A 24,493-nucleotide genomic window follows, 5' to 3' on the forward strand; every position below is an offset into this window, starting at 1 on the left:
AATGTTTAAATATCATGCAGACCAATAAGAATACATCTATGGCTGGTTCCTACAACTGGCTGCCACTTGTAACCTTCAGGCTAGAGATGGGGTACCCTTTTACAAAATGCTTAAATGGGCCTAGGCAGAAATGACGAGGGCTTGGACGCTAGCAAGGGGATGGCGAGGAGCACTGGAATTAAGAAAATCCTTTCAAGATAGCGATCACAGGAATTGGGAACTGATGGCTTCAGTGCGAGGGCAAAGGAAGGGAGAGTGAGTGGATGATTTGGGGTTTATCAGCAGATCCCCCACAGTCCTTTTACACAATTCATGTTCTTGGCAAACACTTTCTTCATAAGCAGTGAAATCTGGTTGGATTTGTTCAGGATGCTTAATGAATTAATAGTGTTACACCCAGAGTTGTGCATCTGAGTGTAATTACACATTTGCAGGACATGCCTAAATGAACAGAGGTAGTTGTGGCAAGAAAACATTGCATGAAGCAGTTGTCTCAATTTGCCTGACAAATAAGGGCCTGGAGAAAGTTTGGGGAAGTACAGATTTCAGGCAAGTGTTGAAATAACCATCAATGAGACCTTTCATGTCAGTAGATCTGAGCTCTGAATCAGAGACCTGGAGGGCAAACACACCTGCTTGGCACCCACTGCTGACTGGTTTCACAGTCACCTTTTCAGAGAGAGCCATGTCAGGAGGATTTGAGGGGGGCCACGAGGGCTGCCCATAGAGTCATCTTTATGCTTGACTTGCTTGCATTGCTGGTTACCTAGAAGTTGCTCTTTGGCACAGGTTGAATTGTCTAAACCACCCAGGAGCTTCCTTGGTTAGACCTACCTCCCTGATGGCAGTGCAGAGAAACATCACCAGGTGAAGGATTGCAGCCTCTCCAGTTGGGTGATGAATATTTCATCTTTTACAGTTGGGTGGCTCGCTCTGATTCTAGGACATTGCTCCACATGACGTGCGTGAATTATTTATCATCAATCTGCTGGTCTGCTCTGCTCTAAAGCTTGTTGCAGTAGGTGATGGTAGGTGCTGTGGCCAGACCACAGTGGCCCAGATGTGGGTAGTTACCTCTCATGACAAACATGTCTGCTTTGGTTTGTGTGTGAAGGTCCCAGACAGACACTGAAGGGAACGTCACTGCTGAGTCCAGCTCAACGGGCGTGAGCGTGGAGCCCAGCCACTACACCAAGAGTGGACAGCCTGCCCTGGAAGAACTCACTGGTGAGTATGTGCATCAGACATTCCAGGTCTTTTGGTGATGAGGCCTTCATCATTTCAGTCTGCTGGAAGGGCTTGATTTGACGTTGCTTTGCCAGTGCACTGATTGATAAGCTAAACAAACTTTATTCTGTTTCTTTCTTTCCTTATTATTCTCCTTCCTCTTCTTTATCCCCCCCCTTTTTTTGTGGTCTCCCCCAAGCTGTTTTCTCTCCTCCAGAATTGTAAATAAGTCTCTGAACTATCAGCAAATTCCACTTTAAGATATATGTAATTTCACTGATTTAGAGGCTCTGGCCTGGTCTGGTACTTCACTTTGAATCTCCTCACTTACTCTTCAGATAAAGTTAAAACTTTCAGATATCGGAGTTTATTTTTTCTTTTCTATATGGGAGCACTGGTAGAAAGTGTGTTCTTAGCTTCCTCCATTAGTTGGAAAGATGACAGCATGCTTCTTTTACCAAAAAAAAAAAAAAAATCTGAATTATATTTAAATTTAACCTAGACAATGATTAAAGGGGTATTATGGTGGTGCAGGGAGCTCTGGTAGCTTAGTGCCTAAGGCACTTGACTGCTAACCAGAGCCTGGCTGTTCAAACCCACCAGACACTCCTCCGAAGGAAGGTTGGGCAATCTACTTCCGTAGTGATACTGCCTCGGAAACCCAAGGAGGGGTCGCTATGAGTTGGGTCTGACTTGACAGCACATAACAACAACAACAACATGGTGGTGCAGTGGTTAAGTGCTTGGCTTCTAATTGAGAGGTTGGCAGTTTGAACCCACCAGTGGCTCTGTGGGAGAAAGATGTGGAAGTCTGCTTTTGTAAAGATTACACTCTTGGAAACCCTATGGGGCAGTTAGTTCTGCTCTTTATAGGGTTGCTGTGAATTGGAATTGACTCGATGACAATGGATGTGTATGTGTGTGTGCTATATGAAAACAGAGGATCAGCATTTGTCAGGTAATTCCACAAATGTTAATGTGATACTATCACCTTCCGAATTTAAAGAAGTAGAGTTCTTAGGGGAATTGGAATTCCTACTGCAGTGCATTCTGAGTGGCCACCTTCTGTCTCTCCTTCCCCAACTCTGTGCCCTGTGCTTAGTAACTTCTAATCTGGGAAACAAGTGGTAAACCACATAGTTAGCAGTGGCTGTGTTACCATTCTTGTATCTTCCCACTTCCAGTGTTGGGTTAAAAATTGAAGCCATATTTAAAATCCACGTATTAGTCCAAATATCCAAGACCATACCACTTTAATAGCCACATTACAGTTGTGGAATTGGTCTGCAGCCCACGTGATTGAATCTTACCCATCTCACCATTAGCCCTGGGTATTCATTTCAGAGGATCTGGGTAATTTAACTATTTCCTTCTGGTTCTGCTGCTGGCCACAGTGGTGGTGCAGTGATTTTTTTTTTTTTCCCCTTCCAAGCTATTTGTAAGTGATCCATCTTATAGTGGTTCAGGTCCCTACATTTGGGATTGATTTTATATTTCTTTCTCTTCAAGGTTTGTAGCTCCTTTGCATATGAGTACATGGATAGCACAGGACAAAGACAAGCTCTGAGGAAAAGGGTGTGGAATTCAGACCACTTCTCAGGTCTCCCCACACATTCCAGACCATGTTCTTATGCACACATCAAAAGAGCCCTGCCAGTGGCTCAGAGCTTGGCATGTATCAGATGTATGTCTGTCCCGTGGAGTTGTGGGGATGCATGTCAGACATGATGAGGCTCAGCAAAATTCATGTTTGAAAAAGCAAAAGCAGCAGCCAGAGAACATTCCAAATAGCACTTAGATTTCAGAGTGACGGATGGCTGCTATGATCTTCCATTAACTGTTCTTTTTCTCCCCGTGTCTTCTCTGCATCCACCCACCACCCACATCCATCAAGTCAATTCCAACTCATAGCAACCCTATGGGACAGAGTAGAACTACCCCATAGGGTTTCCAAGGGTGTACATCTTTATCGAAGCAGACTGCCTCTTCTTTGTCCCTTGGAATGGCTCGTGGATTCAAACTACTGACCTTTTGGTTAGTGGCCGAATGCTTTAACCACTGTACCACCAGAGCTCCTTTCTCTGCACCAGGACTACAAAATCAAGGAAAAACTTAGAACTACTGAGATGCTGTCAGTTGGTTTGGAGAAGAGACCCGTGCTACCAGTAGATCCTGATCAATACTCTTGGGCATTAAATCAAATGATTTTGGTTGCTAATGAAAACTTCTTAAGCAGGGTGACTTGTCTTTTACTCAAGCAGTAAAATCACATGTGTGACTATACTATTAATTTCTTTAATGGAGAAATACTGAAGGTTGAATTTAACTTATCAGCCAGTCCCTTGAAATGACAGTGAATAGTGGGTATATTTAGAAATGGACTTTTATAAGAACATGTGCTCACTTGCATCGTTCTTCCCCTAGATTATGCGAATAGATGGATTTTCCCATGATGCTTTGTCATTCACATAGCACTACAGTTGAGAAATATGTCTTAGATTATAGAGTTAGAAGGAACCATGCAGGCCACTGGCTTATCATGAATCTCGCTCATACATGAATCCCTTCTATAGCTCACTGATGGATAATCTTTCAGCCTCTGCTTGAATGTTTCTTGACAGAAAAATTATTCCTTCATAAGACAGTGCTTCCATTTTCTGATGGCTTTAACCGATAATGGAGTTCTTTATTCTTACATTTCTAATCACTAGATATAATTCAGCCTCCTTAAGCCCACAATTTCCATTCTTGTCCATGTAGCAGCATGTTCCTGAAGCCTCCTCTTCCAAGTAAAACTCCCAGGTTCCTTCAAAGATCCTTTTGCAATACTTTGGTGTCCTCCTAAAATAGTCAAACCAGTTGCTGTCAATTTGATTTCAACCCATGACAACCCCACATGTGTCAGAGCAGAACTGTGCCCCATAGGGTTGGCAAGGGCTGATTTTTTGGAAGTAGATCGATCAATAGGCCTTTCTTCTGAGGTGCCTCTGAGTGGGCTCAGACCTCCTGCCATTTGGTGAGCAGCCAAGCATGCATTTGCATTGCACAGGGAAGCTCCATATTTTTGGTGAAGAGGAGGCTTACCAGAATGTGGGACCCTTTCAGTTGCAGATATGGATGGAATAGCTTACTCAGTTCTTAAGATCCTTATATATGAGCTGAAAGGGTCCTACCATTTTCACTGGAGTACTGTTGAATGTTATGCTCAGGACTGGGAAAATCTTGCATCAGGGCTATCTTCCAAGGAGGCAGAATTGGCATTTCAGAACATGATCCCTTGAGCAAGGTAGGCAGTTTAATGGTTTGGGTTTCTGCATTACCCTTGGAATTTGTTGTAGTACAAGGCTCTGAGGGAAGGAGAGATTTCCAGTGGAACCCCCAAGAGGGAAATAAGATGCTCACATTTAGTAAGCCCTCATGATATGCCGGGAGCTCTGGTGGCATAGTGCCTAAGGCACTTGACTGCTAACCAGAAGGCTGGCGGTTCAAACCCACCAGCCACTCCTTGGAAGGAAGATAGGGCAATCTACTTCCGTAGTGATACTGCCTCGGAAACCCAAGGAGGGGTCGCTATGAGTCAGGTCTGACTCGATGGCACATAACAACAACAACAACAACATGATATGCCAGGCACCTTCTGTATGTCATCTCATCTCAGTCTCATGCTAACACTTTGAGGGAAGGGTTTTATCTCCATCTTACAGATGAGATTCAGAGAAGCTGAGTGATTGACCCAACTTCAAGCAGTCAATAAGTGTCAGTGTCAGAATTCAAGCCTTAATCTGTCAGAATGTAAAGCCCATATTGTTTTTCTACCCCATACTGACCACATATCTCTTGGCCAACAAATCTTCTTAGGCATCTCTAGATTTATGTGGGGTGAAATCCCTATTTCAAAGATCTCAGAATTTCTAAAGGAGAGTTAAGATAAGCAGATACGTCATAAAGAAATACAATTGTTAAACTTTTTGGAGTGTGGTTAATTGATGAAGGTAATATGAAAACCTGTGTCTAGATCTAGCTTGATAATAAATGTTCATACATGACCTAGAACTGTCCAACGGATCAGTACCTTCTTGGCAGCCTTACATAGATAGAAAATGTGGCCAAACTGACAGTAAAAAATATTTAATTGATGGCCCAGGAGATAGATGCAATTACATTCCTCCAAGGGCCATTAGAGGAAGGTAAAATAGACATTCATCACTACATTTGCTTAAAAATACATATACACATCTGTGTATTTTAAAGAATTGGGTGGGAAATGTAAGCTTGAACAGTTTTCAGATAAGAGAAAAATGCCTTCCAAATTTCTCTTGGTTGAAAAGGGGGAGAAAATTGAAAACACTTGGATTTTCAAGGATAGCGAGTTTACTATAGCAAATTCTCTCCATAAAATCGCATAATCATACCATTCACTGCGTCCTCCAGCCTGCAGGCATAACCATGCTGAGGGCATCCTGAGGAAGTTGTTGCCTGTCTCAGAGAGAAAGTTAACTCGTTGACATTCTCAGTAGCCTAGCACCATATTAGTGACAATTACTGAAAAGCCTTTTGCTCTTGTTATTAGCTGCCTTGACCCCGATTCACGGTGACTCCATGCAGTGGAACAAAATGCTGCCCAGGCCTGTGCCATCCCATAGTTGGTTGAGAATTGGACCATTGTGATTCATAAGATTTGTCATTGGCTAGGTTTCAGAAGTAGATTGCCAAACCTTTCTTCCTAGTCTTACTTTGGAAGTTCCACTGAAACCTATTCAGTGTCATAGCATCACAGAAGCCTCTGCTGACAGACAGAGGGTGGCTGAACACGAGGTTCCCTGGTCAGGAATCAAACTTGAGTCTACCACATGGAAGGCAAGAATTCTACCACTGAACCACCACTGTCCCCATACGCTACCCAGTGTCCAGTATAAATTCCACTGCTGTCCACATGTACTGTGTTCTGTTTGGTGATATCTGAAAAATGTTGCTTAACATTGAAATTAGTCAGAGGCTTTTGAAGACCCTTGATTATTGTCTTCATTACCTAGTGCTGGTATAACAGAAATACCACAAGTGGATGGCTTTAACAAACAGAGATTTATTCTCTCACAGTTTAGGAGGCTAGAGGTCTGAATTCAGGGTGCCAGCTCTAGGGCTCTCTCCCTCTCTTGGCTCTGGGGGCAGGTCCTTGTCTCTTTTCAACATCTGTGGGCCTGGCATCTCTGGGAGATCTCCATGTGTCTGGGCATCAATCTTCCCCTGGGTCTAGGAGGTTCTCAGCACAGGGACCCTGGGTCAAAAGGATGTGCTCCACTCCTGGCTCTTCTTTCTTGGTGGTAGTCAGATCCCTTTTCCTCTGCTTACCTCTCTCCTTTCATCTCTTGTAAGATAAAAGGTGACACAGGACACATCCCAGGCTAACTCCCCTTACATAGATCAAGGCTATGACCTGATGAAGAGTGTTGTATCCCATCTCCTAATCCACTTACAACTAAGTGATTGGCTGATCACATCAGATCATATCCTGGAGGATAATTACATCATTACATAACTGCCAAACCAATGAGAATCATGGCCCAGCCAAGCTGATAGATACATATTTTGGGGGAACACAATTCAGTCCATGACAATTGTGGTTCCTCAGTCTTGTTAGCTCTCCCTGAGGTTGCTCTGAGGGACAAATGTTTGATCCCTATAATTATATGGATAGGTACTCCCCTTCTCCTTGTCCACTTCTCTGCCCTGATGAAGCAGAATAGCCAGGGAACCTAAAGCATGGCTGTGCTGAGAGGGCTCCCTAGCTTATAGGAGGCATATTTCCCCTAGCACTTTATCATCAGCTTTTACTCTGCCCAGCCAGTGTCTTGTGGGAAATCTTGCTGAGAGAATAGAAGGTTCTCCTCCCCAAAGAGAAGTCTTGCTGCTTCTTAGTGACTCTGTGCTGTACAACACCCACTGACATGTTCTGAGCATGTGTGGAAGGCTCTGCTCAGTGCTTTCCATGCCTTATCCCATTAGTTCCTGCAGCTGTCCTTTGAGGTATGTGCCTTGTTGTTAGTTATGGAGTCAGCTTCAACTCATGGTGGCCTTATGTATTACAGAACAAAACATTGCCCAGTCCCGTGCCATCTTCATGACCTTTAGAATATCTGAGCCCACTGATGCAGCTAATGTGTCGATCCATCTCATGGGGGTTTCCCTTTTTTTCAGTGACCTTCTACCAAACTTGATGTCCTTTTCTAGAGATTGTTCTTTTCTGATGGCGTGTCCAAAGCTGAAGTCTTGCCATCCTTGCTTCTAACGATCATCCTGGTTGTATTTCTTCTAAGACTGATTTGTTCTGGCAATTCACAGTATATTTTAGGAATGTGGAATCTGAAGGATGGAGAGGGTCAGCAACTTCCTCCCAATCAGACAGCCAGTAAGATGAGGAGGCAGATTTTGAAATAACAATAAATCTAACAAGGAAGAAGGCAAACCTCTATCTGTAGAAATATGTGTTCATAGTAAGTGCAGATTTTTGGCCACTCTAAGTTCCATCTGTAAAGTAGGATGGGTGGACAGTAGCATGTGTCACCCATGATGAGAAAACAAAATGCCTCTCATACTTTTGCGTGGGCAGAAAATGATTCCTGTGATGTGGTCAGACCTCAGCTGTATGTGTCCTTATTGGAGACCATGTGAGATGTTTTTGTCTTAGACTAGGTGCTTTGCTTCCCCCACAAGCTAGACTTCGCCTATTTCGGGAGAGACCTGGAGGGAGAAGACAGACTTCTTGGATTTAACACCTTCCTTTCAATCAGTCATTCTCACATTCTTGTTAGGCACCTATGGTGACCTAGGCATTGAGCACAGAGCATGGTTATGGCACTGTCATGGTTGCTACTCTCACGAAGCTCACAACCTATCCTCCAATTAAAATTGCCTCAATCCTCATCTTCCCAGGGGAAGATCCGGAGGCTCGCCGACTGCGGACAGTGAAGAACATCGCTGATCTGCGGCAGAATCTGGAGGAGACCATGTCCAGTTTACGGGGAACTCAGGTCACACACAGGTATCTACACAGTGATTTACTTACTGAAGTAGCTAGTAACTTGGTTTGCACACCACCTCTCTGTTCATGTCACTAGCAGAGTGCTTTGGTTAATAATGGAAGAAATAACTTTGGTCCCCACCTGTGCTGGAACTCATGAAGAACATCACACAGTGTGCAGAAGAGAACTGTAGAGAACAAAAATTAGCATAGATTCCTCCCAAAAGCAGAAGGCTGCTAAGCCCACTTGAACCTTGGATCATATAGACCAGCATTTAAATTTCATTTTACTACTTGCAGTTTTCCAGAGTATATTGTGCTGTTGAAGCAAGCAGGTGAACTAGATTTGACCTGTGTGATTAAGTGAATAACTTGAATTCTTTCCCTGTCTTCTGATACAGAACACTCAGTAACATTGTTAGTCATGCACATGTACAAAACACGTAAGGAAATATTTGTAAAAATGTATGTATGATAATGTTTAAAATACGATTTTATTGGATGAAATCTAGAATGACATTGGAAACATTTATGAACTGGTTTTCACTGCTGAGCAAGGAGTTAAAGAAGATGCAACGTTAGGATCCTTTTCATGATTTTGGCAGAATAAAGCTTTACAGTTTGTGTTGGACTATGATAAGCAAGGAAATGCCCTAATTTCCCCCAGTGAGCTTCCAGGTTGTCTCTTTGCTTCTCAAATTTTAGTTTCTGTGATAAATGACAGGAACCCTGGTGTTGTGGTGGTTAAAACACTCAGCTGCCAACCAAAAGGTCAGTAGTTCAAACCCACCAGGTACTCCATGTGAAAAAGATGTGGTTTGCTTCCATAAAGATTTAAAGCCTTGGAGACCCTATGGGTCCTATATTGAGTATGTATAATACTCTACTCTGTCCTATGGAGTCACTGTGACTTGGAATCGACTTGGTGGCAACAGGTTTGGTCTGGTGATAAATGACTATAGCAGTGAAACCCCAGGGCTTCTCCTGTCTCAACAGGTTTAGCAGAGTCCAGTCTAATCACTGTGAGTTCTGTCTTTAGATAGAACTGGTTCTGAAACAGGAGGATCCTCAATAAGGAAAGTAAGGCAGCTTCCAGGATCAGAGGGACACAAAAATAGCTTGAAGCACTACACTGGCTCTTCCAAAGAAGAGTCATTAAGGATTGATGGTGCCTTGAGTGGCTTCTCCTAAACCTTTAGATGTTTGACTGGTGTGGAGTCAGACGCTATGATCAGGCATGAAGCACCCCTCTTTCCACCATAATCACTGAAACTGACTTATGTTGGTTACAGTGGTTTGATGGATTTCTTGGCTTCAACCTGACCCTCAGTGCACTAAGGTAGTCATCCTGATGACAGAGAAAGCCTGATGGCTGCTCCTACAGGAACAGATCTCCCTTTCTGCTCTTAGGACCTAGTGCAGTTCTTGGAGGTGCAGACGACCACCTGGACTGTGCTGGGAGAGCCTGCCGGCCTGTGAAGACTGCAATCCAAAAGGGCCTTTCTGAAGCACCAGGTGGAACTCTGTCTCCTGGCAGCTGCCAGATTTATTTATTGATTTATTACGAATCTCAAAGCCACACAGTCACCACTCTTCTCAGACTTTTTGCCCCTAAGTTTACTTGTTGTTTCAAACAAGCAAACATCTGGGGAAGAGGATGTTAGAGAGTTAGAACATTAAGGCTTTCCAACCTGTCTTGTCATGAGGTTGTTGAGGATGTGAGATGTGGTAGGAGGAGGTCTGGGGGGATGGTGCTTCCTGCCTTTAGGAAAGGAGAACTGTGATGCCACATCCTAGCAGGAATGGGCAGGTGGCAACTTTTATGCTGATCTTTATCAGTTCAATGTATTCAATTTCTTTTCCTGGATTGAAAAGGACATAGATCATTTAATCAAGGTGATTGATGATGCTGTCTTATACCATGTTTTAGGGAAGAAATGGCTCTGCTAGACTTTTAAGAATGTTAAGTATATATGCAGCTCCCCTTTTCCATGTTCTTTTATTGTAGTAAAATATCAACAACATGAAATTTGCCATCTTAACCATATTTAACTGTACAGTTCAGTGTCATCAATTACTCTCACCTTGTGCAGCTCTCACCACTCAATTTTCTAAGCTTTTCCTCAGCCCAATCAAAACATCTGTACCAATAAGAGTAACTCCTCATTTCTCCCACCCCCAGTGCCTGTTAACCTCTCCGTTTTTAACAGAGAAGATACACTGAATGGTATCTATGGTCTTATCCTATATTGAGTATATATAATGTTTCATAATTTAAAAAAATATAAAGGATCCAGATATATTTGTCTCTAACCCAAGTGGTTTTATTTTTTTAGCACATTGGAAACCACTTTTGACACCAACGTCACCACAGAGATAAGCGGACGCAGTATCCTCAGCTTGACTGGAAGGCCTACTCCACTATCCTGGAGACTCGGCCAGTCCAGCCCCCGGCTCCAAGCAGGGGACGCCCCCTCTATGGGCAATGGGTACCCCCCTCGAGCCAATGCCAGCCGGTTCATCAACACTGAGTCGGGCCGCTACGTGTACTCTGCCCCACTGAGAAGACAGCTGGCGACCAGGGGCAGCAGTGTCTGCCATGTGGACGTCTCGGACAAGGCAGGAGATGAGATGGAGCTGGAAGGCATCAGCATGGATGCCCCCGGCTACATGAGCGATGGGGACGTTCTGAGCAAGAACATCCGGACCGATGACATTACAAGCGGGTGAGTACCTGGGCCTTCATACTTCCCACAGAGCCAGAGAAGGCCTGGCACCTGGCTTCTCTTTGCAGGACTTTAGTTAAGTTCCTGAGAGGAGGTCAACCTGTCTCCTTCAGCTTCTGCTCTCCATGTGGAACGGAACATTGATAGGCTGTGAGTTAGAAGACCTGGGCCACAGTCCAGGCTTCTTCAGTAACTTGCTGGGCAGTGCTAGCAGGTCTCCACCAGTGGCCAGAGTGATGCTTGAAAACTAACCATCTCATGTCACTCCCTGGAACAAACCTTGCCCTTTGGATAGCATCCAGGCTCCTTATAGCACAGCCTGCCTTGTCTACATGATCTGGCCTCTGCCTGCTTCTTAGATCTCATTGTTCTTCTCCCCTTTCCCTTCCCCTGCTGCAGCCATCTTTTCTTTATTTAGTTTTTAAAAATAGTATTTATTTTTGGTGAATATATATGCAACAAAATATATGCCTATTCAATAATTTCTACAAGCAGAGATCAATGTCACGGGTTACATTCTTCACATTGGGTCACCATTCTTACTATCTCTACCCATATTCTTCCACCACCATTAACCTTCCCCCACAGAAAGTTCCTGTCTGTGATTTAGGTTACTGGTGTCAGTTTAATCACATAAGTAATTCTTTACAAGAGTGAAATGTTCAAAGCTGACATTTGTTATTAATTGAGCTTAACTGTTTTGTTTACACATGACTTCATGAGGTAGTTTTCAGTTCAAGGTTTAAAGATTATCAGGACAATACATTTGGGGGTTCCCAGGGTCAACAGATCCATACATCTGGTTTCCGTAGGAATTTGATGTTATGTTATACACTTTTCCTCCTTTTGATCGGGATCCATCTGTTAGCTCCTTGATCAAATCTTCAGTAGTGGTAGCTGGCTACCATCCATTTCTTCTGGTCTCATGTGAGGAGCCTCTGCACTCTGATTCTTGGCCTGCATTCTTTTCCCCCAGATCTCTGGATGCCTGGTTCTTCCTTGCTGCTCAGTTGTCACATTTTCAGAAAGCCCCCCCCCATTCAATCTGAAGTAGTTAGTATGTCCCACCCTTACCTAATCACCTCCATCACATCACCCTTTTTCTTTATTATCACTGTGTGAAATTATCTTGATTATTTATTTATATTTTAGTACCCCAGACACATTGCTTGCCTTAGTCACCACTGAATCCCTAGTGCCTGCCTAAGTGCTTTGTACATAATGTTCTTGGTTGTTGTCGAGCTGGCTCCAACTCCTGGCGACTCCACATGCAACATAACAAAACATTGCCCAGTCCTGCACCATCTTCATGATTGTTGCTGTGTTTGAGTTCATTGTTGCGGCCACTGTGGATTTTGAGTGCCTTCCCATCTAGGGAGCTCATCATCCAGTGCTAGACTAGAGAATATTCTGTTGTGATCCACAGGATTTTCAGTGGCTAATTTCTTGTTTTGGAACTCTGTCCACCATGGCTGACCATGCTGGTGTTTGAAATACCAGGGCATAGCTTCTAACATCATAGCAATATGCAAGTCACCATAGTAGGATAAACTGACTTTGGGTGGTGGTTGTACATAATAGGAGCTTGTAAATATTGCCAAATTAATTAATGTAATACATGGATCAATGAATGAAGGAGCCTCCCTATTTCTCGATTTCTTCAGACATAAAGTTCAGGATAGGGATGAGGTGATGTCTAAGGAACTTATAGATGGAGCAAACCATGATTTTGTGTAGCTTGAGGCCTGGCTTCGTATTGTTAGCTCCATTCGCAGATCACTGTGCAGCCATGGGGCATGTCTTACTTCACTGGCCCAAGATGACTTTATCTTTTAAAGACTACCTCAAAGATCTCCAGGATATTTTCCACTTCTAACATTCTAGCAATCAAATTACAGGTAATCTAAATAGGGTAGGATGATCATGCCACTCATTTCCATAAAAAAACAGTGATGATTTCAGGATTTATTGTCGTTGTAATTTGCCTAATAGCTAACTCAATGCCTAGCTGGGTGTTCACATCTGTTGTGTAATCCTCCCACCAATCCCTTGAGACAGATGACAGCATGCTAAAATAACAAGGAGGTCACATCTTCTGACCTCCTCTAATCCCACGAGAGGAAGACAGGATTACCAGCAGTAATCCAAGGCCTATTACTGCAAGGCCAGACATGCTGCCTCCTTCCAGCCCTTTCTCCAACCGTTCCTCCCAAAGCACCCACCACCTCTCTCCTGGTTTTGATAATTCGCTGCAGTGGCCACATAGAGCTCACAGATTATGGGGTTTATTAGGGAAGCATCACAGGCTACAATTCAAGTTCAGGGAAAATGCTCAGTCTCTCTCCCAGCCCACCGTCCCTCAGCCAACAGTTTCTCACAGTCTCTCTCCCAGCAGGGCTGGTCCCTCGGTGTCTCACTCAGTAATATGTGTCTCTTGCATCTCTTTCCCAGCAATGCGTGTCTCAGGAGCCCGTGTCCCTTTCAGTAGCACATCTTCCTCAACCAGCAGTCAGAGAGAGTTCTGCGTCCAGGAGGCCTCCCTTTTGAGCCCGGCAGGGTGGTCAAACTAGCCAATTATAGCATCAGAACTCTAAGCACCTGAGAGAGAGTGGGCACCTCCCAGAACATTGTTTTGTGCCACTCCCAAAAGAAATACTCCAGGTGGACAACTTCAGCAATCAGGAGCTCCTCAGTTGCTCCACCTTAGAGTTTACAAAGACTTATGGGTAGAAAAGCCACACTAAGTAATTTACCACACTGCATGGCGTAATCCCCATTTTATGGATGCGATAACCACGCCTCAGGAAGGATGAACAACTTGCCCAAAGTCCCTCAGCTATTAAGGGGCTCATGGCTTGTGGCTCCAGAGGCCATGTACCTCAACCACTGCCCTGCACCAGCTTGGCCAGTGTTTTATTGCTGCTTTGAAATAGCACTACTGCTGGAATTTATGTTTTGAAATTAACTGCCTTTTGCATCGTTCTACCTTTATAGCTGGAAATGGTTTTTTTATTGACTTACAAGCTTGAGAAAAAAGATGCTTTGGTTTTCTGCCTGTTGATTTTACTTGGAAAGCAGAAACCACCAAACCCTTAGAATATGACAAACTCATGCCATGGGAATGGCTGGAAAAGTCAATTGTGGGGCACATTAGATCCAGTTATTTTAGAGCATCATCTTGTATGTCTAGTTTTCCACAAGCCTGAAAAACAGTAACATACACCTATTACTAAGATTGAGGTGCTCTGGTGGTGCAATGGTTAAAGCATTCAGCTGTTAACTAAAAGGTTAGCAGTTCAAACCTACCAGCCGCTCTGTGGTAGAAAGATGAGGCAGTTTGCTTCTGTAAAGATTTACAACCTTGGAAACCCTGTGGGGCAGTTCTACTTTGTTTATAGGGTCTGTGAGTCAGAATTGATTCAATGGCAGTGGGTTTGGTTTTGGTTTTATTACTAAAATTAAATAGCTCATGATTTAACCTTATCATTTAGAAGACTTTTGATATCACGCATGCCTCAAGGTGATCATTGTCAATTACTATTGTAATTTACTACCAAAAAGTCATGTTTAGTTTTTGAAGTTTCTGTGTACTGTAATACAGAGCTTAAACATAAAAGTCAGTGAATTTATTTTGATGTCATATTGACAGTTTCCACAGGGTGGAGACATTGACACACTCTCTAAACTTAGTGAGGTCACAGTCAGAAATTCCTGGTTTCTTTAGCTACCCAAACCAGAGCCTTTCCCCTGCTAAAAGCATGAGTGTTTACATTTCAGTTTGTGCTTTGTGAAGCTGACACTTTTAGCATGTGAGATAGTGCTTAGAACAAGTGTAGATAAAAGTGCAGAAATGTAAGCAAACCACCCAATTATTGAAATTGGAGAAGCCTGGTCTGGATTTTTCTTCCTCCATTCCTCTTAACATAGAAATGTATCTTACAATGAGAAGAGGTAACTGGGTGGTATTTAATACTCCTTCAAGTGTAGCTTTCTAGAATGCCAGCTAAGCGTGATTTCATTCTGCTTTAAGGCCAGTTTGCCATTCTAAAATACTGAGTTCTAGGCAAGGCATTTAGTGTTCTTTCTACTCATGTCTTTTTCCTCCTATTAAAATGACAGTGTGGACATTTAAGGACTAGTTATTTATTCTGTACTTCAGAATCTAATAAATCATCATTGAGGCAATTTATATAATGGAAAAAAAGCAAGCTGACATAATAGACAGACGAGGGCTTCAACTCTGCTCTGCCACTTGCTAACTATGTGATGTTGTTACGTTCATTCAAATCGATTTCAACTCATAGTAACATGTGACAGAGTAGAACTGCTCTATAGGATTTCTAAGGCTATACTTTGTATGAGAGGAAGTCACCAGGTTTTTCTCCCACAGAGCCATGGGGTGCCACCAGGCCTCCATATGTAACATTAGACATGCCATTTAACTTCCCTAAACCTTGAAGCACTGCTAAAAAGGCAAGGAGGCCACATCTTCTGACCTCCTCTAACCACACAAGAGGAAGACAGAATCACTATCAGTAACCCAAGGCCTATTCCTCCAAGGCCAAACATGCTGCCTCCCTCCAGCCATTTCACCAACCGTTCCTCCCAAAGCACCCACCACCTCTCTCCTGGGTTCCATAATTCACTGCAGTGGCCACACAGAGCTCACAGATTATGGGGTTTAATAGGGAAGCACCAGGCTACAATTCAAGTTCAGGAAAAACACTCAGTCTCTCTCAGCCTGCCGTCTCTCAGCCAACAGTCTCTCACAGTCTCTCTCCCAGTAGTGCGTGTCCCTCAGTGTCTCACTCAGCAATGCGTGTCTCTTGCATCTCTTTCCCAGCAGCACGTGTCTCTCAGGAGCACGTGTCTCTTTCAGCAGCACGTCCTTCTCAGCCAGCAGTCAGAGAGAGCCTTCTGCCTCTAGGAGGCCTCCTTTTGAGCCTGTCAGAGTGGCCAAACTAGCCAATCGTAACATCAGAATTCTAAGCATCTGAGAGAGAGCGACCTTCAGAGAACATTGCTTTGTACCATGTCCAACAGAAATACTCCAGGTGGATAACTTTTATAATCAGGAGTGCCTCAGTTGCTCACAGCAAATTCCACCATGGAGTTTACAAAGACTTATGGCTAGAAAAGCCATACCAGGTAATTTACTACAGTGCAAGCACTAAAATGAATATAGTTTTCAAATTTTTATAGTTAAATTTTTCTTTGAGATTGTATCTGATTAATGATATATACCTGATAAAATTTCAGCCAGTGTCTAGGTGTCTTACCACCCTCAAACATCCAGGTACTTAGAAACAATGAAATGATTAAAGTTTTCATCCAAATGTTTATTTGACTGAGTGGAAACATAGCCTTACCCCAGCCACATCCCCCCTCATATACCCCACTGCTTTAGGCTCCTGGCTGTTACCCAAAGGCCATCATTACTAGGCCTTTGCAAAGCTCCAGACATTCTGCTTCCTTCTGCCTGGAAATCCTGCCCCATTTAGGAATCACCAGGTCATGTAAATTGTTCACATGCCTGGCCGCTAATTAAGAGGTAAGAAGTTTGAGCCTACCAGAAATGCCTTGGAAGAAAGGCCTGGTGATCTGTGTTGAAAATTGGCCATTGAAAACCTCACAGAGCACAGTTCTGCTCTAACACACATGGGATCACCATGAGTTGGAATTGGCAACTGGTCATGCCCTCCCAACTGATCCTGAAACCTGCACCCCAGGAAGGTCCTCATGGACTCCCCCAGACAAGGTGAGCCCTATCTCCTGTGTTCCTGATGCCCTCTGTTCACCCCTAACCCTACACATGGCCCTTTCATTTTGCTTGTTGAAATGTCTGAGAAAGAGGCTGGATGGTGTTGAGAAAAGAATATGGTCTTTAGAGACAAATAGACCAATCATGGCTTTGCCAAATGAACTGGAACAAGTCCTTTATCTTTGAGGATTAAAGACAGGGCTTAAAAAAAGTACCTGGCAAAGAGTCAGGGATGTTCAAGAAATGTCCATACATGTGCATGTACATTTCCTCCGCTAAACTCAGCTCCTAGAAGGCAGACAGTGCTTGTTATTGTTGAAACCCAGGACCTAGCAAATCCAAACCAGCCCTACTGCCATCAAGTCAATTCCAACTTACAGCAACCCTGTAGGAGAGAGTAGAACTGCCCCATAGGGTTTCCAAGGCTGGAAATCTTCACAGAAACAGACTGCCACATCTTTCTCCTGCGGAGAGGCTGGTGGGTTTGACCACTGACCTTTTGGTTAGCAGCTGAGTACTTTAACCACAGAGGTCTAGGACAAGCTGTTTAATAAATATTTTTATTTATTTAATAAATATTTTGTGAATGAATGATCTATTCTTGGTGCCTAGCTCTACGGAATATTGGGTGGGTATAATTTACTACCTCCTCCAACTGTGAAAAGCAGTGCTTCTTTTTCTAGGACACTTGGAGAAAATCAGCCTAACCTGCGGTGTCCTTCTTTGCTGTGATGCATGACTCCATCTAGTGGCCAATATAGGATGCAGTGCTATGATTTTGATGACTTTCAGCTCTAAGAGTCATTTTCTTTCTTTATGACTACGAGCTGGTAGTATCTAGGGCTAAGGAAGCAGAGGGTGTAGCAATTTTTTGCTTGTTTTTCAAATGTGACCTGGCTAATGAGCCAGCTGGTCTCCACTGTTGCCCTTTTGATGGCCAGCGTCTTCTCTGTTGTTGTTTGTTTGTTGTTCTGTGCCATCAAGTCGGCCCTGACTCATAGCAACCCCTTGATGGGTTTCCGAGGTGGTATCACTATGGAAGTAGATTGCCCAACCTTCCTTCCGAGGAGTGGCTGATAGGTGTGAACCGCCAGCCTTCTGTTTAGCAGTTAAGTGCCTTAGGCACTACGCTACCAGAGCTCTGTTAGGTGGCAGGAATTACTCCATCAGCATATACCATATATGTTTTGTACCTCTTAGGAGACTCATTCCCAAGCATTCTCAGGAATTGAGGAAACCATCACTGCTGAACCATTTGCAGTTCCATAAACATGTCAGGGTGTCTGATGTTTCTGTGCCACTTGGATGTGCAGTGCCCTGTGCTTAGATTGCCTTCACCATCACTGCCTGCCAGTCACCTTCCCTAATTCCATTAAAACACAGGTAGCAGCTCCTTCTCTTGATTCCCATGGTACTTGATGTCCAGCCTGTAGTAGCACTGATCTCACAACATAACTTATTTGCATGGCTCTACCCTGCAAGTGTTCTATAAACCTTATTTGCATTGTTAGCAAGTTGTCCAATCCCCTTGGTTGTCCACAAGCAATTTTATTTGCATAGTCCTACACAATCATCTGGTGGGAGTTACAAGACGATGGCTAGAAAGGCCATATAAAAGCAATGTATTGTACACAAGGGCATTGTCCCTTGTTTTCATGGCTGCTGTCTACTCCATTGGCATTAATAGCTAAAATCTGTGGGTAGGGTAATTTATATTATGGTCCATGTCTGTCCGTCTGTATCTCTTTGCATGGTGAGATCCTGGGGCTGCTCCTGGCCTGCCTTGGCTTCTTCTGAATGCTGGCTGGCATTGTGATCTGGCTGGCTCGTCTAGCAGTCTTGGCCCAGGCCACCTACTCACAGCCCTCCATGCAGAGCTGCCTCCCTCATCACACATTGTTTGCTTATTGTCTTGCCAACCAATAAGAGTCCCATCCATGCCACATGAGAACCAAAGAAGGCTCCAGGAAATTAGCTTCAAGACTTCTTTATCCTCGATGACAACATGCTCCCAAGTTCATGTTGCTAAGACTGTGTCCTGGGTTGCCCTACAAGGCCTCCTCCTCCTGACATCCCAAAAAGGAGAGTAGAAACAAAACACTTTTCTATTGCAGGAATCTAATGCATCTCCTCCTGCTCCTGCTGCTTCTTCCTTCCCACCTTTCCTTAGTGTAGAGAAGAGGTGGACTTTTCTTTTAACCCTCCTTCATTATCTCTCCTTCCCATCATAAAGCAACAAGCCCCATGATTGCCAGAAAAGGAGTCTCTTCACTATACTACAGGAAAACTACAGTACAGGAAAATATCTTTGATGGAAATTAAAGGAAATTAACAGATCCTTTTAAGACAAAACCTGATTCCTTATGCCTTTGCTTTTTTGATGTTATTGCTATGGTATAAAATCCTTTATGAATAACAAAAACTAAATATTGACTCTGATTCCTTCCATTATAATCTGAATTTAGTGCACAGGCAGTTGGATGCCTTTGGTACACAGTCATCTACTTGAGGAAAATTGGAAAAAGTCAACCTATTCCATATAAAAATGAAGGTCATGTTTATCTCCCTGCTGGAGTGTTATGAGCATTTAATGAGATCCTATATATGAACAAATGCTGTTCATTATGAAAATGTGGAGAAGCAGTCATGTCATGAAACTTGCTGGACTAGTTTGGACTTCTTTCTGGGGCTTTAGCCTAAGATTTAGGTGATGAAATACTGTCCCAAGAGCCACCCATTTAGTGTCTCCCCCAACCTTTACCCCCAATGGAGTACTTCCTATTTTTGTGACTTCTGAGCATAATGTTTAAAAGTCACACTGTTTGAAAATGTTACACACATACACATTCTCTCACACTCACATACACATACATATGCATGCACACACACACCACAAATCAAAAAGGCACCCATATAAAATACTTCTTTAGACTATTTCTGCATACTAATTAGGAGGAGGATATAAAACCCATACCTTTTGCAAGCTCTAAAAGGTTAGGGTCAGACTCTTGAATTCTCTCATATCTTCATTGGTTGTCATAGTGCCTGTTCCATGGTATGCAATCAATAAGTGCTTGTTGAATGAATATTGCAACTTACCTTAAACATGGCATCTCTAAATAAATAGATGCCTAAGATTGAAGCCCCCTTGAGCTTGAAGCCACAGCTACACAGCTTTTCCTCTCCTTCATCCTGCCTTGTACTCTCTGATTGTCCCAGACCTTTGGACCATTTCTGTGAACCTGACATTGACAGCACAGGAAAAGGAACAATCAGAATAAAAGGGGCCATTTGCTGTATGGGACAATGGAAGATGGAGGTACCCTTTGTTCCTCTCTTCCTTCCAACAACAGTGATGGGACAAATGTGTGAAGTGTTTCTTACCAAGCCAGCATAGAACACAGAAGAGAGCACCAAGAGTCAGAAAGAGTGTATTGATAGCATGAAAGGCCCTTTCTTATCTGGTGAAATGTTTCCCATGGTCTTTCCAGGGCCAGACCTGGAGAGACCTCAACAGGCTGTTGTTCCTGGCAAACTGATCGAAGAGGAAGCCAAAAGACTTGTTGAGCCAATATGCACTTCAAGGGCCAAAATAAATGATTTTAGGTGAGGCTGTCCTGAAAGGCACTGGGTCATGGCAAGTCCCCACAGGATGTGGCTTGTACCACTGTGAGTTTGAAAAGGATAGCCTCTTGTTTCCAGGTTTGATTCATGTGAAACTATCCTGTCTTGGGGGGGGGAGGGGTCTTGGAATATTTCGGAAGTCCAGGTTGCCAGCCAGTCACTGGCATGATCGTAGTGGGATTAGGAAGACTGAACTCATGGAAAGGGAAAGACTCAGATCTGTTGACACATAGATCTTGCCCCTAATGCACTGTTGTTATTAGCTGCCAGTGAATTTGCCCCCAACTCATAACCCCGTGCACAACAGAATGAAACACTGCCCGGTCTTGCCTCATCCCTGTGGTCAGTTGAATATCAGACTGTTGTGATCCAGCAACCTGTTCACCACGCAGGTGTCCACTGACAGATAGGTGGTAGCTGTGCATGAGGTGCCTTGGCCAGAATCACAGCCTGGGTCTCCTGCATGGAAGACAAGAATTCCATTAACTACAAATGCTACCCACCTCCTAACACACGCCCACTTTAAAAATACTAATGAGGCCCCAAGATGACATTAGATACCCAGAGTAGCCCAACAGGTTGGTGACAGAGGTGGGGCATGTCCCAGTCTAGGGGCCTTCCATTCCACTTGCTTCCCTCCATGTTTCCTTGCTGACAGGTCTTAATGGTGCATGACTTCACAGAAACTGTCAATACCCTTTCCATGTGATATTCTCCTTGGTGTTAAATGTCCCAGACAAATACACTGACCTGTTTTCATAGCAGTTCTCCAGGTAGAGTAAGGATGCACAGAGTCTTTTGGTGGGGCGTGGGTGGGGGTGCGACAGGATTAATTTCCCCAGATGTTGCGGAACAGTGACAGCATTCCCCTTATGGTTGTGATTTTACTTGACTAGGGGGTGGGAAGGTGTTTGCTCGATTGTTGGCTCTGCCTGCCAATATCAGTGGACATTGATGGCTAGGGGGGCATTAATTTCCTACATTTTCTTCCATCCATGCTGAGCCCAGTTGATTTACTGAGTATGGGGAATCTATCAGCCTTATTGGCAGCTGGGTAGGCAGTTTTACCAAAGGAGAAAGAACAACTGAGTTAGCAACACGTGGAATGAGAACAGCTCCTGCATTCTCCAGCCCCTCCTAGCCACTGTAGGTCAGGATGGGTTTAGCAGGCAGAGACCAAAAATGATTTACAAGAGAACAGGCCCATGGAGAAATGAAGTATGGTACTGCTATGATATGGCAGCCCAGACCACCATTCATGTCTAATAACAAATGGGCTAGTAATTAATGAGGAAGAGAGAAAAAAGGGAGTGTTTCGTCTTCTCAGGAAACTGGACTTAGAGCTCAGATGTCTTGGAAATTTCCAAGCTTGGTTTGAGGTTTGTCTCTCCCACTTTCCCCACACACCCCTAGCATTCTTTAAAAAAAAAAAAAAAAAAATTGCCATTGAGTCCACTCTGACTCATAATGACTCTATGTTGTTGTTATGTGCCGTTTAGTCGGACCCGACTCATAGTGACCCCTCCTTGGGTTTCCAAGGCATTATCACTAGGGAAGTAGATTGCCCCATCTTCCTTCCGAGGAGTGGCTGGTGGGTTTGAACTGCCAGCCTTCTGGTTAGCAGTCAAGTGCCTTAGGCGCTATACTACCATATAACTGCCCCAAAGGGTTTCCAAGGCTGTAATCTTTACAGAAGCAGACTGCCACATCTTTGTCCTACAGAGCAGCTGGTGGGTTGGAGCCACCAACCTTTAGGTTAGCAGCTAGGTACCTAACCACTACTCCCCCAGGGCTCCCCTAGCATTCTACAGGGAAAGAAAAGTAGAAGGGAACAAAAATGAGTGTGAGAAGGCAAACATAGCTCAGCCCCTTCTTGACTAGTCTCTGAAGGAACTGCTCATTGCCTGCCCTCCCACCCTAGTGACATTTTTCTGGTCCTGGAACCTTCAAAGCAGTCTCTTCTGGGCATGGTAACTGGAAACCTTTCCTTTGGTTTGCTTTCCAGAGAAGCTCCAAAGGAAAGGCAATACAATTCCATTTAGCAAATGTTTATTGAACTTGTTATGTGCTAGGGACTATGCAAAAGGCAATAAGCCTGGGCAAATGAAGACACAATCCCCAGGATCCTAAATTATGGAAGGAAGATTGTGGAACAAGGACCTGTGTAGGCCAGTATAAGAGTGGAGAGCTGTGGAGAGCTTAGGAGACCAGTGAGGGAGCAATGAGTTCTTTTGGAACAAGGAATGGGACATAAAAAGAGTACTGAAAAGTAGGGGCTATTGGAAAGAGTGTAGGCTACAGAGTCAGACCTAGATCCTAGTACTGGTTCTACTACTCTTAGCTCTGTATCATCGAACCAGCTGTTTAACCTCCTTGGGTACCTTTCATAAGGTCATTGTGAGGCTTTAATGATCATGCATCTGAGGTCTCAGCTCAGTTCCTGGCATGTTTTGATGGCTAAAGTGTGCCTGATTCAAGCCATGAATCATATGCCTCATATGCATCAACTGATATCAGTTACCTCATATGCATGTGAAAGCTGGACAGTGGAAAAGAAAGAGTGAAGAAGAATTGACACATTTAAATTATGGTATTGGTGAAGAATATCGAATGTATCATGGCCTGCCAGAATTCTGAGCAAATCTGTCTTGGAAGAAGTACAGTCAGAACGCTGCTCAGAACTAAGGATGGTGAAATTTTGTCTTGTTTGCTTTTGATCAGGAGAGACGAATCCCTGGAAAAGAATATGCTTGGTAAAGTAGAGAGTCAGAGAAAAAGAGGAAGACCCTCACCAAATAGGATGGATTGACACAGAGGCTATAACAGTGTGCTCATACATAACAATGATTGTGAGGGTGATGCAGGACTGGGCAATGTTTTGTTTTGTTATACACTGTGTCTGTGAGTCAGAGCCAACTCCATGACGTCTAACAACAACAGATGTTTTACCACCATAATGTCTACTACCAGCAGCTGCAGCATCTTCAAGGCATGTGAGCTGGGCCTTGAAGAATAAACAAACAGCCATGCAGACCAAGGAGAAGAGCAGGAGCATGAAGACAAGTGTGTTATTAGGAGAATGGTGCCTGGTGAGTTTGGCAGAGGGTAAAATGTGAGGGACAGTGAGAAGAGGAGAGGCAAGGGGAAGCTAGAAGTATGCATCTTCACCTCCAAGAACTTTGCATTTAGAGCTTTAGAGGTATGTGGGGACACACAACTGGGAGAAGAATGCACTCAGAGAACTTGATGAAGGATGAGTAGAGATTCAACACGAAATGGAGATGAGACTCAGGTCAGAAGCTATTAGAGTCTAGGAGAGCAGTGAAATGACTCTGAGTTAAAGCAGAGGCCATGGGAATAGACATGCAGAGGAGTGAAAGATTCTTCACATTAAATTTAGCCTGACCTGGGGACCAGATGGAAAAAGAGCATGGAGGAGTGAGAGGAGACCAGGAGAACTCCCAGGTTTCCAGCCTGTGACATAGTTGACATTTATCTTCAGCACCCTCCATCCTTTTCCAGCTTTGCCTCTGGCCTCTGGGCACCTACCCAGTGTTCTTAAATTGTCTCAGGCCTCCAGGCAGATCCCAGACCAGGGCTGGTTGAGTGTTTAATTGAGTGAGTGGCAGATTATAGAACATCATTCTAGGCCCTCTAGGAGAAACCCCAGTTCTCAGACCTTCCAATCCTTGCCCTGGAGAAGCTGGGAGCCCAGTGAAGGGAGTGTCCTATCAACCATTAATTCATTCTAACACAAGGTAGGTGGTACATGTTAGCATCGAGAGGCAAAATGCTGCAGGGACTCCAAGGTGGATCTGAGAATAAAAGGCCTTTTAACACTTTAGTAAACAAGAGACTATATAGTATTTTCCACCTCTAGGTTTTTCTGGAAAACTGGTATCCCACTTTTAATGAATGCTGCCATCTGGTAGAGGCCTGTATAACTGCATGAATCTGAAGAAATAGTCTTTATCCCACCAACCCCAGCATCAGAGACCCCTTGGAACATATGTGCCCCAGTAATTGTACCAAGAGCCATATTACCTCAATTTTTTTTTTTATTCAAAATGGCTTCCGTTACTGAAAACATATGGTTTCAACACAAATTTCAAATTGGAAAATAATTCAGTATTGAAA

At 43.8% G+C, this 24,493-nt stretch overlaps 1 protein-coding gene across 1 annotated transcript in view; it reads left to right on the top strand.

Annotated features, from left to right (window-relative positions):
- The window catches only part of NAV2 (neuron navigator 2), a 494,616-nt gene that overhangs the window by 294,374 nt on the left and 175,749 nt on the right, over window positions 1–24,493 (top strand). The window contains exons 8-10 of the mRNA XM_007955845.2: window positions 1,115–1,227; window positions 8,158–8,266; window positions 10,582–10,971. Coding sequence (XP_007954036.1) covers window positions 1,115–1,227; window positions 8,158–8,266; window positions 10,582–10,971 — 612 coding nt within the window. The remainder of the gene's footprint in view (window positions 1–1,114; window positions 1,228–8,157; window positions 8,267–10,581; window positions 10,972–24,493) is intronic.

This window comes from Orycteropus afer, unplaced genomic scaffold (assembly GCF_000298275.1).
Source record: "Orycteropus afer afer isolate SDZICR_OR568_19922 unplaced genomic scaffold, OryAfe1.0 scaffold00014, whole genome shotgun sequence".
Taxonomy (NCBI): domain Eukaryota; kingdom Metazoa; phylum Chordata; class Mammalia; order Tubulidentata; family Orycteropodidae; genus Orycteropus; species Orycteropus afer.